The sequence below is a fragment of the Gracilinanus agilis genome, chromosome 1, assembly GCF_016433145.1.
Source record: "Gracilinanus agilis isolate LMUSP501 chromosome 1, AgileGrace, whole genome shotgun sequence".
Classification (NCBI taxonomy): domain Eukaryota; kingdom Metazoa; phylum Chordata; class Mammalia; order Didelphimorphia; family Didelphidae; genus Gracilinanus; species Gracilinanus agilis.
Genome location: NC_058130.1, coordinates 516,572,166 through 516,587,232, shown reverse-complemented (window position 1 = coordinate 516,587,232; position 15,067 = coordinate 516,572,166). Strand labels below are relative to the sequence as shown.

Sequence of the window (15,067 nt, the reverse complement as noted above, 5' to 3'; positions counted from 1 at the left end):
GGTGAATTTATTATACACTTTTTTTTTTAAAAAGCAAGCAACATGAATAAAGACCCAAAGTTTCATGTGAAATCTTCTTTCTGTTGTTTTTTATATGGAAGTGTTCTCTTTTTTTGGGTGTCCATTAAATTCAGAATGAAAAAGTAAAATAAAAACATGTTTGCTTACAGCTAAAGAAATAACATTTGACAGAGAACTGATCTTAAACCCAAGAAGACCTTTGATCAAGTCGTGCCTCTTACCCAAAGGCTCTGAGTGTGACCCTGGGCAAATCACTTAAACTCTCAGTGAACTAAAGAATTTTAATAAAAACTATACATTGTAGAAGTAACAAATTGCATAGGTGTTTTCTTACCTATGGGTCCAGGGCCTATCCCCTACCCCTATGGGAAAAAAATATTTCTCTAGACTCCAAATCACACTTGTTAATTGAGAGATAGTGTGGTTTAAGTGGAGAGACTGTTCAGCTTGAATTTAAGAAGAGTATTTCATAAAATTCTGTAAGTCCAAGTTCCTACATTTGTAAAATGAGGATGATAAAACTTGTAGAACTTATTTCACTGGACTATTGTGCAGATCAAACAAGAACTCTGTTTCTACTGGCAAACTCATTTTCATCCTTTCAAATCCCACTTATCAAGGTTCAGATTCTGGTCCTTTTTAACTCAGACAATAACTTTCTAATGTCTCTCTGACTCTAGGTTCTCCAAGGTTACCAAGAGAATTTTTCTAAAATACCATTTTAAATGCCTTTTTCCTACCTCCTCAAAACACTCTATTACCTCCTATAATCATGAGTCACTCTACTTTTCTAGACTTCTCATACTACCCTCACTTATAGAGTATATGGTCCATCCAAATTGGACCATTCTCTGTCCTCCCAAGCATTCCCCGTCCCTTCTTTGCTCCGTGTAGTATGCTCACCCTATTCATTCACTATTCTTGGAATTTTTGAAGCTGAACTTTTTTAAGTGACCCTATGAGAGGTGAAATTTCTCTTTGTTCTGACCACTTTACACAATTAGAGGTACGTTTTGGAATAATAATGACTTAAAAGCACAAGGGGAATATCTGACACATCCAATTGCTGAAAAGGCAGGAAAATGAAAAATATTTGGAAAAAATGTTTTGACAAGAATACTCTGGAATGTATATCTTTTAATAGCTATATTCGTTTCAAGACCACAATAAATATAGAAAACAAAGGCAATACATGTAACTGTTATATTTTTGCAGATGCAGGAAAAGTCTAGCTTTTTAAAAAGGCAACTGTTAAAATTATTCAAATGATACAACTTAACAGATAATCACTTTCACCAGGAGACAGTATAAGAAAAAAAATTGGAAAGGAAAAAAATGTTTGCACAACAGGAGTGAATATTACAAATAAAATCATTTACTCTTGAATCTAAATATTAAGATTCATACTCCAGTTATGCTACTATATGGAGAGTTGGAAATTCTGAAAATGGACATCAACTATTCAACTTCTTGCTGTAGCTGTTTGAGGTTGTTCTGACTGTAGTTGTTTACCAAGATATTCCCTGAAAAAAAAAATAAAAATAAAAATTAGCACTTACAAATAAGATAAAGATGCCACCCCATGAAACACCAATCCCCAACTCCCAGCAAATAAAGGCACAGAACATGCTGCCAGAGATACTTCTCTTTCACACCAAAATATTGCATGACCTTAACTTCTGTTTACCACAAAAGAATTGTAAATGTTGATACTTAGCAACTTCTGGAAAAATGAGAATTCCTAAATCTCAGACTTTGAACACTAAGAATATTAATGTGGGCTCACCCCAGAAAACATACCTCACTCCCACCTAAATCCCTATGTGTATCTTGCTCCTCACACTGATTTCTAGTTTGCTCCTGTTGCCATTTCTTGATAACTAAAGTTCATTGTATCTACTTTTAACACTTGATCCAAAGCCTTCCTGCTTTGATCTCCTGGTCTCTAGTTCATTTCCCTCCAATTCACAAGGAATTTATCACCTGGATCATAATCTTCTTCTCTCCTACAATCCCTGCCTCATAACTAGGGACTTTGTTTTACCTATAGACTTTTCTTTCAAACGCTCAACTCTCTGCAACTCAATTCTCATCAACTTCTTCAACTCCCATGACCTTTATTATCATCTTTCTATTTTACTGATCCTGAACTTGAAAATTCTCTGATCACAATATTCTTAATTTTTTTTAAAGAAACAAAAACAATGCTCTTGTTAATCAATTTTTCACTCTTCCTGCAGTTTATTTTGCTTTTACCATGATCGCCAGTCTAGCTACTGCCTCCTTGTTCTCCAAGTATATCATTCCTGACTTAGTGTCATTTTCTTCTCCCTTTACTCTTAACCACATGACTTATCAATTCCATCATGTGCTTTATGCTACTCTTGAGTCCCTTGCCCCCTTAATCCATTACCAGTCACACTTTCTCAAATTCAGACCCTGAATTACTTTTATAAAAATTGTGATTCAGCTCTTAATATGAATTATAATTCATATTTTCTTATTTGGTGGTGAATTCTACGAAAATAAGTCACAACTGGGACAACTGGGTTCATTATAAACACAGGTATACTGAACTGGACTCTAGCAGCTCCATAGTAAGCCTTTCATCTTTCTCTGACTAAATCAATAAATACTTTCCACATGGCTTTTCGAGACTTTCTCTTCTTTCTTTATACCTCCAGCACTTCCTTCTCTTTTCCCCTTCTCCACAGAGAAGAGTCATATGCCACATTCCCTCTTCTTCCTTATTCCATACTCCAGTGTCTATCGTCTTTCATTCTCTCTTTTTCAGATGGGGGGAAAATTCTCCTTGTACTTTTTCATCTCATCTCCATTTTCTGAGGATTTGTCCACTTAATCATTGCAATTCTTAATGTTTGCCTCCTTATCCACTAGTCCCTTCTCTGCCCTTTACAAATGCTAAAAGGCCTCTACATCCTTAAAAATAAATGTCTTGATCCCATACTCTCCTTATGCCATATTCTCCCTTTCATAGCAAAAGTCTTAGAAAGAGTTGTCTTTTCAACTGCCTTCATTTCCTTACATCACTAACTGTTCTCAAAAAGGTAATACTTCTTAACTGCTCAATCCAATGGATCTTTTCTCAATTATCTTTCTGTTTAAACCTCTGTAAACTTCTCTCCTACAGACCTTCTCTTTCCTTGGTTTTCATACGTACTTCTTGGTTCTTTCTCCTCCTACCTTTCTGACTATTCTTTCTCAGTATATTTTGCTTGATTATCACCCTACTCCATTGTGGGTAGTCCTCCAAGTCCTTCTTCTCTTTGTATATCACCTATCTCAGTGATCTCAATCTCTGGGAGTTCAGTTACCTTCCTAATGCCACATCTCTGTTCATGCTATTCGCTAAATAAAATGCATATATTCTGTCCTGCTTTCTCTAGTTCCACATTAACAATTGCCAGCTAGACAACTTTGTATGAATATTCCATAAAGATCTCGAAATCAGCAGTGTCCAAAAACCTATCCCTCTTCCAAATTTCACTATCTCTGTTGAGAATATTACCACCCTTTCTCAAAATCTTGGTGTTATCCCCTGATATTTTCCTTTTCTTCGCTCCCTTATGTTTTTAGTTGCTAAGCCTTTTTTGATTATACCTCTACATTCCTCTCTTCAGGTTCTACCTTAGTTGAGGTCTTTATCACCCCTCAATTGGGCTAGTGTAATAGTTTCCTAATTTGTCTCCCTGCTTCATGTCTCATCTCCAATCTATCCTCTATACAGCTACACAAACTGATCTTCCTAAAACATAGCTATGACTATGTCACTTCAGCTACTAAAAAGCGTTCGGTGGCGCTATTGCTTATAGAATAAAATATAAATCCCTCAATGATATGGCTCTAGTCTTATTTCTTATTACTCTTCTTTACATAATTTCTCTTCTAGTTAAAATGGCATGCTAGCTGTTCCTATAGAAAACTTTCCACTTTGTGCTTCCATACTTTTGTGAAGATGGTCCTCCACGTTAGAAATATACTCTTGACTCAGCTCTTCTTTGCAAGATCCCCAATTTTCTTGAAAGTACAGTTCAGGCAACTCTTCCTAGATATGGCTTTTCCTTATTACTTCCTCACCTGAACTCCCAGGTGTCACTGCCTTTACACTCCTTAAGTTATTTGTATTTAATTATCTCTGTACATGTTTTTCTCTTCCCTGAACCTTTAGAATATAAATTCCTTGAAGACAGGGGTTGTTTTTGTCTTTGTAGTTCTAGGGTCTAGCACTATGCTTTGTATAGAGAGGTACTTAATAAATGTTTATTAAATTGAAATTCTAATCAAAGCACTTTGTGCTTTAAATAGACAGACTAACTAATAATTGTGGTTATCAAAAAGGGTTTAAATAATTCTAAACAAATGCAGGAGGGAAATAAAATTTCTATTTCCTCCACTGAATTAAAAAGTCCTTTTTCTAATATTGCTACCACCCAACTCTGGACACTGCCCAGGATGTGTTACTGTGATGTCTCTACCATAAAGTCAACAACAGAAATGTACACAAATAACTATAATATTAAACAAGCTAAGCATACCTGCTGAGGTTCTCTATCTCCCAGGAACTATTTTTATGCATCCATAGTTACTGAGCAACCTAGAGTCTCCAGGACTTTCCTTCTTTTTCAGTATAAGGAAAGATGGATTTAAGATTAGGTTGCAATATCTGGGAATAAAACTGGAAAGTATAGATAGAACCGGAATAATCCTGGATATCAAGACCGAGAGACAGTATAGTATAAGGAAAAAAAAAAATCCTTGGAACTCAAGGAAGGAGAACTGGATTTAAATTCTGACTTTACCACTTATAATAATGTTGGACAAATATGACCCTCAGTTTCCTAATCTGTAAAACAGAGTAAATACCTACACTACCTACTTCTAAGTATTGTTGCAAAGGTCAAAAGAGTTAGTGTATGTGAAATGCTTTGTAAATCTTAAAATGTTATATAAATATCAAGTAAAGTCCATGACCCTAAAAGAAAGGCCAGGAAACTGAATGAAAGATATAAAGCATTATGGAATGAGAGATTACTTCTGGTAGTCTAATCAAGGAGGGCGTAATGGACAAAATGTAATTCAATAATCATATGGAGATACTTTATATGCTAGAAATGTTTTAGATGTGGGAAAATATCTAAAATTTAATGGAGCTGAGGTCTCCATATTATTCATGCTCATCATGATGAAATAAGTTTTTTAAGGGCAGAGACAATTTTTTTTTTTGTCTTCCTAGCACCTAATATAATACCTGACCTGTTGACTGATTAATACGTAATACCTACATTAAAAAGTACAATATAGAGCACTGTGTGTGGCATGAGGGGAAAGATCATTACCAATGAGCATAAGATTTCATGGAGAAAGTGGCAGTTATACGGAGTTTTAGTGTGGGGCAGGAATTCAAAAAGAAGAGAGGAACAGAGGTGCTCATTCTGTACAAAGTACAGTTTAGTTGTAGCATAGAGCAGGTGAGTAAAACTCAACTGATGGAAGCATATTGCCTTAGAAGGTCACAAATTAATACTATCTACATTGTACTGTATTTTTATTTTGTTAAACATTTCTGTTATGTTTCAATCTTGTTTGGCAGCACTCAGGAGTTAATTTGGGGGCAAGTTTGGTGCCTCTGGGATACAATACATGGAAGAACAGTAATATGAGATGTCTGAATGAGTATATTTTTATCTTGAATAAAAGAAGAAATCTAAATTTTATTCAATAAGCAACAGAGAATCTGGGGATCTTTTGAGCAAAGAAATGGCAAGAATGAGGTTTTTAAGTTGTGATTAGAATGAATAGTAATGATTTTAGGTCCAAGGGTCAGGGAGAGGGGGTTTGGGGAAGATAATCCAGGCAGAGTTAAGTACAAAACAAAAATAGAAAAGCATGAGACAGGTTTGGAACAGAATGTATTTTTTTAAGTCACTGGCGATATCAGAAAGGCCATTAATTTTTTTAACCCTTACTTCAGTCTTAGAATCAATACAACATTCCTTATTTAGATGCTATCTAGTTCCAAATTTCCCACCTAATGCTGCCTCTAGGAAGCATAGTTGTTTTTTTTTTTAATAATTGTGATCTGTCTTAGAATCAATAATAAATAATCCAAGACAAAAGAATAGTAAGGGCTAGACAACTGAGGTTAAGTGACTTTTGGTCACACAGCAAAAAATTATCTGAGGCCAGATTTGAACCCAATTCTTCCCCATTCCAGGCCTGGCTCTCTAACTACTCTGCTACCTAGCTGTCCCTCAGAAAGGTTATTAAATTATAGTTACAGATGATCTCATCCAAATCTCTCATTTTATAGATGGGAAAACTGAGGCCCAAAAAAGTGGTTCATGCTCCAGGAGGACAGAAAATGTTTTTGCCTTTCTCTGTATTTCTGATAGCACACTATAAGCGTTTGCTGACTAATTCGCCAAATATTTCAGTTACATACACAGTGGCAGATAATACCTCATGTGCTGTTCATTACACCGTCAAGCTGAGGCCAAACGGCAGAGAGCTTTGAAAGACCAGGGTCACAAATCTGGATTTTATTCAATTGGCAATGAGTAGCCATTTAAGTATATGAGCAAAAGAATAAGATGATCAAAACTTGGCATTAGGAAGATTCATCTAGTTATAAACAGGGTTGGGAAAGGGAGGAAAAGGGAAGAGGCAAAATTAAGGTAGCAAACAAGCTACAAATTTGTGAAAATTTAATTTTCTTTTCTGTGTATTAATTCCTATACATTAGCAAGAATTACTGTGTATTACTATGTCTGGGATCTGGATCAGCAATACCATCTAGTCTGCTACTTTTTGCATTTTCTTTGTCCTTGGGAATTGCAAAAAATGTCTCCCTTTTTAAGAGAATTTGGTTAATGAATAAAGTGTTCCTTCCTAGCCTATGTGATTTTGTCTACTTGTTGGAGTGGGGAGGGGTGGCTAGGATGAAGGGTGACATCACCTCTTAATTGGCTATCACCAATTAAAGATGTCTTGAGATAAACAAGGGAGGGGATGAATAATAGGCTCCTAAAATCTATTTATTGAGCAGCATGATATAGTTCAGGTTGTCACTGGTCCCCAAAAGAGCCATGGAGACCTATAATACTTTATCAGTTATAAAGCTGGCCTAACCAATAAACCTGATACAATCAATAAATTTATATTCTTACCCAAAAATCAGTCTCTTGAGATAATTTTAATTATAACAAAGTACTATACTATTATGGCAGCAGCAGGAACTGAAAGGAATGAATGTGAGACGGCAGGGACAAAAAGGCTTCATAAGTGCCTGTGATGTCCTGTGAAAGCAGATAAAGAAAATGGAAGGAAACAGCAAGCTATATGACTAAATGTCTTAGAGAATGTTATCACAAAATAGAAATAAAAAAGACAGAATGAAGAATATGTACTAAACAATGGATGAGTTCAGTTTTGGACATGTTGAATTTGAGGTTACAAAGACATCTATAAGAAAACTGGAAAATTAGGTCTGGATGTCAAGAGACATATGGTTCTAGAAATATAGATTTGAGAGTTACCTGCACAGAGGCAATAATCAAATTTGTGATAAGTAGAATATGAAAGTGTGAGGAACTAGGGAGAAAGAGGAGGTGAGGGAAAAGACATTGGGGGGAAGGGGAGGGAAGGGTTATAGAGCAAAGAGGAGCCAGTCATAAAAGGGCAAGATGAGGGAGAATGAAGAGTGAGGATGAGGGAACAGTAAAGAGAATAGAGAGAGGGAAAGAGAGAGGCAGAGAAAGAGACAGACAGACAGACACTCCAGTGGCTCCTTATTGCCTACAGAAGAGATGTCAAATACAAGCTAGCAACATTCCTGAGTATGGCCCCGAATCAGATTAAATTGTAATTGGGAAAGTTAACAAAAGAAATAAAAATACAACAGAATATAAATAATGTTAATATGTAGTTTTTACATCAATATATCCTTATGTACAGTTTAGTGGCTCTCATTACTACTTGAATGTGATACCACTAACTTATTTAATTAAAGATGAAATCATATAACATAATTAAATATTAAATGCCCTGGCATTTAAAGCTCTCATAACCTGACTCTGTCTTATATTTCCACCATTCTTACATTTTACTGCCCTCCACCCCCTCTCTATAATCCAGCCAAATTGAGCTACTTGCAATTCGTACATAGGGCACTCATCTCCATTTTCTAACTCCTTGCCTTTCCTGTGGCTGTTCCGTGTTTGGAATATCCTCTCCTCATCTCTTCTTACTAACTTCCCTGGCTTCCTCTAAGACTCAGATTAAATCCTACCTTCTGTAAAAGGCCTTTCTCCCCAACCTCTAGCCTCCTGGCTCCTAGTGCCTTTCCCTCCACAGATTAAATACCATTTATTCTGTGTGTACCTGTGTATCTTGAAGGTATTAGTTATTTATAATACATTGCCTCCCTCATTAGAATGTGAACTCCTTAAGGACACAAATTGTTTTACCTTTCTTTGTAAACTAGCAATTAGCACAATAATAAGAACTTAATGTTTATTAAATATTTAATTGACAATGCATTTAAAATATATATTTCTGTGTATGGGGGGGCAGTGGGAGAAGGGAGATGAGAGTGAAGAGGAAAAAGGAGACCAAGAAAAGAATCCTAGGGATTGCCAACATTTAAGAGTTCTTAATCCTGATGGTACAAGGTGTGTACACAAATGCCTCAAAGGATTTGTGGATTGATTATAAGGGGTGATTTCTGTAAACTTTACTGGGGAAAAAAATTACATATTTATTTCTTCTAACTGAAATTATTTACTTTAGTCACAAATGTAGACAATGAATATTAATGTAAGGAATCTATAAGCTTTAAAAAACTGCCAAGCAATCCATGACATATAAAAAAAGGTTAAGAACCCCTGATTTAGAAGACAGAGAATCTAAAAAGGAGTGATCAGAAAGGGAGAAGTGGAAAAGAACAAAGTCAGAAAATATGTGAGCTATCAACTATCCAAATAATGGATAAGGACTAAGATAAAGCATTTTGATTTAGCTATTAGGAAGTTGATATTTGAGATAGATAGTTCAATAGAAAGAGATTGAAAGAGGTTGAGGAATAAATCAGTTGTTTAGAAGGGGTAGCAGAAAGGTAAAGTTATTCTTAAAAGAATTTTGGCAGTGAAAAAAATGATAAATGGGACAATCGAGGAGGCCATAGGATAAAAGATTCCAAGTTGAAAAGGACTACAGTCTAACCCCTTTTGTCAGCTAGGTGGAATAGTGGAAAGTGTTGGGCCTGGAGTCGGGAAGACTCATCTTCTTCAAATCTGGCCTCAGACACTGAGTAGCTGGGTGACTCTAGGCAAGTCACTTAAATCTGTTTGCCTCCATTTCCTGATATAAAAAATGAGTTAGAGAAGGAAATGGCAAACCATTCCAGTATCTTTGCCAGGAAACCCCCAAATGGGGTCATGAAGAGTTCAACATGGCTGAAAAATACCTAAACAACAACTAATTCATTCGTTTTACAAATGAGGATACTAAGCCCCAAGGAGAGTAAATGATAGTAAGCATGAGGACAATGATTTAAACCTAGTCTTTTTTAACACAAAGTTAGTAAATTTTAAATCTAGGAAAGTTTTTGCTTTTTGATTATTGTTTTTTTTTTTTAAAGAGATAATAAGGGGGCAGCTGGGTAGCTCAGTGGATTGAGAGTCAGGCCTAGAGACGGGAGGTCCTAGGTTCAAATCTGACCTCAGCCACTTCCTAGCTGTGTGACCCTGGGCAAGTCACTTGACCCCCATTGCCTACCCTAACCACTCTTCTGCCTTGGAGCTAATATACAGTATTGACTCCAAGACGGAAGGTAAAGGTTTAAAAAAAAAATAAAAAGAGATAATAAATATAACTATATTTATATGCAGTGAAGAGGATACTAGTGAGAAGATTAAAGATGCATATATAAAGATGCATAAAGGGCATGGAACAAGGACTTAGCATAGAAACATGGCAATAAGGTTAAAGACGTGAGAAGTAAGACACCTCTTTCCTTGAGATATGATTGAATGAGGTGAAAATATGGAGAGATTTTAAAGCAGAGAAGAGGGCAATGAAATTTTCTAACATTTTAAAACTAAAGCAGGAAAGGTTATTTGAAGGGTAAAAAGAATCAAATATCTTTTGCAATCTAAAAATTTCAAAAATCTACCCAAATATCTAAAAATGCTTATAAAAACTAAATACCATAATTCCAAATATTAGAATCCAGTGTCTCATACTATCAGTGGAATGAAGCAAAAAAAGATAATTTACTTCAAGGAAATTCACATATTGAACAAGCTTTAGTTATTCAATTCCTTTATAAACTAATGAAAACAAACAAAAACAAAGAAAAAATTCTGCTAAATTCTCTGAAAAATATGTATCAATGATAAAAACATAAAAAGTCTGCCACTACCTCAGGAGTCAGAGGGCCAGGGTTCAAGTATCTCTGATTCTTATTACCAATATGATTTGGAGCAAATCACAACTTCCCCTGGGCCTGTTTCCTCATCTTTAAAATAAGGGATATAGACTAAATAGCCTCTTCCTTTTTCTAATCTAGACTTGATGTCCCCCTTCCAGTTCTTGATGTATGATCTTTTGAGTAATGTAGATGAAGTGACTTGAAAGGGAGGAAAAGCTCAAACACTCATCCTTCAATAAAACGATACATATTGCAAATATATGTGTGTGTGTGTGTGTGTGTGTGTGTGTGTGTGTGTGTGTGTATTCATTCATTGAAAGTGACTGGTATAAGAAACAAAAATAAAATATGTTCTCTGTCTCATTCAATAGGGACAGGATATATTACTTTAAGGAAGAAAAAACTTAGAAAAAACAAGTATTGTTTAAGTGAAGTACTGAGTTTTCTGCAGAGATCAAATGAAAGAACTAGATCAAACTCAGAACACATTCTGTAAGGCTATGCTAGCTGTAACCAGTACTTACGAATGAAGTATCAGAAGTTGTCCCCTTATTAGAGCCAACATATTGGCATAATGAGATGCTAAAGAAAAATGTAAATATTATGACATTTTATTTGACAGGACTATGTACTACAGTGTGAAATAAAATTTAATTTTGCTTGCTTATAACTTTCCTATATAGCAGCAGAGTAACATTATGATTGGAATGGTATTTACTAGATGTGACCTTGGTAAAATTATAGAATGACAAGCAATAAGAATTCTTCACCCACTTAGTTTTCTGCAGAATTTAGAATTGAAAGGAATTTTGATATGGCAGCACAATGTAATAGACTATCTGGAAAACCCAATTCCAAATCCATATCCCCTGTGGGACCCTGAGCAATGTGATGATTAACTCTTGACCTCAGTTCCTTATCTGTAAAATGAGAAAGTTGAACCAAATGGTTTCTAGGGTTTGTTCTTGCTTTGATCCTATGGCTTACCTAGCTACTGTCTCATTTCTCCAAAATAAAATTGCTAGTAAATTCATTCAGCTTCTGCTTGAAGACTTCCAGTGCTGGGGAATCTACTACAAGCCAAAGCAACCCATTCTACTTTCAGAAACTTTTGTTTGGAAATTTTTCCTGTTATCAATCCTAATTTAATTAATTTCTTTGCAATTTCTACCTGTTGCTCCTAATTCTACTCCCTGGAGCCAAAAGAGCTTTTACTGGATGGTCTATAGCAGCCTCAATTCTTCCCACTCCCCATATACCTGCAGCCTTCTCTTCTCCAGCTAGACATCCCTATTTCCTTTAAATAATTCTCATAAAGGAACCATTCAAGCCCCTTCGCCATCCTGGTCACTCTCTTCCAAACATTATTGATAATATCAATGACTTTCCCAAAGTGTGATTCATAGAACAGAAGACATATTCCAGATAAAGCCAAATGATAACAGAGTCAAAAAGGCCTACATCTTCTTAATTTTTGTGGTAGTGTCTTTCAATGCACCCCAACATACCATTTGCCTTTTTCTGGCTGTCCTAGCAGTCTGTTGCCTCATACTGAGCTTGCAATCTACTAAAATTCCTAGACCTTGTTTTAAATAAACTGTTGTCTAGCCTTGCTTCCTCAGTCTTTATATATAAATTCAATTTGTCGTAACTAAGTATGAAACTTCACATTTATGCCTATTTAATATTCTATTATCAGATTCAGACCATTTTTCTAACCTGTCAAAATTTTGTCCATCCTTTTCTCTGGCATCCAGCATGTCTGTGAGCTCTCCTCAACTTTCAATCTCTACTTAACCTTTACATGCCTCAAGCAATTTCTTATGACTCTAAATTACTGAAATTAAAAGCTTTGAAATTTGATTTCCCCAAATTAAAGATGACCACCAGATTATACAACTATCTTCTTCACCAATAACATGATAAACATTAGCAGTGATAAGACTAAGCCTTTTCTCCTATCCAGTAAAAAAAAAAAACTATGGAATTTTTCTTTTGTATTTCATTCCTTCCTTAATTTAAATCCTCTGAGACTCCAATGTGAAGAACTGTTTCTGCAAATTAAAACAATGGGACAGTCTAAAGAACACAAAGAAAGAAATATACTTATCCCTTATCTTCTGTCAATGTAAAAAGCAAGTTGAGAGGAAAGTATGACACTGAACATGTATAACTATGCCATTAGAATGAATAATATAAATTTTTCTGGAAAAGAAAAAAAGTTTGATTATGCCAAGAGTTCTTTCATTTTCCGAACCACATTAAAACATTCCAAAAAGAAGTCAGCTTATAAACAAAATGTAATTTTCAATTTCAATTTCAAATGAATTTGAATATTTATTAAGAAATATTTATAAAGAATAATTGAATGTTTTAGTGTGATCAAAGTGCTAAAGTTATCATTGTCAGCCTTATAATTGAGTGCAAATGATTTCTTGGCATTTTATTCACAAAATTATCTCTAACATATAAAAGATACACATTCGACCTTACTAATCATCAAACATAAATCTTTATTTGCTATGAGTAGTCTAATAGGTAATTTGTAAGACAAAAAGAAGACTTATGACTGTTTAACATATGAAGCCATGATATATTATTGTGGATTTTTTAAAAATCAGACTACTACCATCAACACAAAATTGAACATCTTCCTGAAGATAATGAAAAAATCAAAGAACAATATATTTGATGTTAAGTATCACAGACCTAAGTAATGAACCTAAAACTACAATTTCCAAAATTCTTACTGACACAAAATGGGGAACCAGTTCCCCAAATGGTAAGTATGGTCTTGAAAAAAAAAGAATCAAGAATATTCCATTTTTTTTCTTTTCTTCAAAGCAAATGAAATCACATTAGCTGTTTTAATAATTCTAACTTCAAAAAATAAAATGCAAAAAATTATTGAATGTGCAGATAGATACCAGATAGTTATTAACAATGGATAGTGGATATTCCAGAGTAAAGAAGGAAATCTGTGGACCCTGCTCAAAATTACTTCTAAATAACTATTTAAAAAACTCTTCAAAATAAACTCGAGAGGAGCAGAACCAATAAAAAGACAGGGTGAAACAATTCTCTAGCCCAAGACAACATAGAAAGTCAGCAATAAAGATCTGTCTCACTGTTGTTAAGAGGGAAGCACAATCTAGCATAGACAGTATCCTAGCACCCCTCATCCAGCTAGGCAACCAGGACCACTATGCTCTAGCCCCAGTACAGACCCACAGGCAGCCAAGTCAATGGGACCCCACACCCACACGCTAGAACCAGAGGGTAAAATAGTGAAAGAATTCACCATTCATATCCCAAAAGAGATCCCAAAATGAAAACTCCAGGAATATCAGAGCCAAATTCTAGAGCTCCTAGGCTAAGCAGAAAATCCAATAAATCACCTACCCAGTGAAACTGTGTATATTTCTTCAAGGGAAAATAACTGGAGAGGACTTCAGGCATTCCTAATAAAAAGACCAGAGCTGCACAAAATCTGGTGTGTAAATTTGAGACCCAAGAAAGGCAAAAAAATATAAACAAGAAAGGAAAAACTTAAGAGATTCAATAAGTTCAAACCATAAATTCTTACAAAGGAAGATGATACATGTAACTCTTAAGAGCTTTCTTACTATTAGAACAGTTAGAAGGAGAATACATAAACAGGGGACATGGGAATGAGATGAATATGATGGGATTATATAAAAAACAATTAAGAGCTAAGGAGGAGGAATGCACTCAAAGATGAGGAAAAGAGAGGTAGAATGGGATAAATCATCTCACATTAGGAGGCACAAATGAGTTATTACAGCAGAGGAAAAGTTGGGGTGGGGGCAATGCTTGAATCACATTCTCATCAGAATTGGCTCAAAGGAGGAATAATATACACATTTGTTGGCTATAGAAATCTATCATACCCTATAGGGGAGTAAAGAGGGAACATAGATGAAAAGGGGAGGGATTCATAGAAGGGTAAACTGAAGGAAGCAGTGGTCAGAAGCAAAACAGTTGTGAGAAGTGATAGAGTGAAAGGAAAGAAAGAGAAAAGTATAAACAAGCAAGATATAGTATGGAGAGAAATGGCGTTAGTAATCAGTACTGTGAATGTGAATGAGAGGGACTCACTCATAAAATGAAAGTCTAAAGCAGAGTGGATTAAAAAACAGAATCCTATGGTATGCTACTTAGAGGAAAAAAATATTTAAAGCAGGGAAACACATACAGAGTAAATGTAAGGAGCTGAAGCAGAATCTATTAAGCTTCAGCTTAGGTTTAAAAAAAGAACCAGGGGTAGTGTTGTGAGGAAGATAAGATTAGTAGCAACCATGATCCTGGACAAAGTTAAAACAAAAAAAAAAGATCTAATTAAAAGAGACAAGGAAGGAAACTACATCCTGATGAAAAGTATCACAGACCATAAAGAAATCTCAATAATAAACATACTAAAACCAAATAGATAGTAGTAGGAAATAGATAGTAAAACTGTACTAGTGAGGAATTTCACTTTCTCATAAATAGAAAAATGTAACGAAGAAGGAGGAGGAGGAGGAGGAGGAGGAGGAGAAGGGGAAGGGGAAGGGGAAGGGGAAGGGGAAGGGGAAG

At 35.2% G+C, this 15,067-nt stretch overlaps 1 protein-coding gene across 1 annotated transcript in view; it reads right to left on the bottom strand.

Annotated features, from left to right (window-relative positions):
* Positions 1 to 1,138: 1,138 nt before the first annotated feature.
* Positions 1,139 to 15,067, bottom strand: part of ATP6V1H (ATPase H+ transporting V1 subunit H) — a 104,521-nt gene continuing 90,592 nt past the window's right edge. Inside the window, exon 14 of the mRNA XM_044666303.1 lies at positions 1,139 to 1,544. Coding sequence (XP_044522238.1) covers positions 1,484 to 1,544 — 61 coding nt within the window. The 3' untranslated portion in view covers positions 1,139 to 1,483. The remainder of the gene's footprint in view (positions 1,545 to 15,067) is intronic.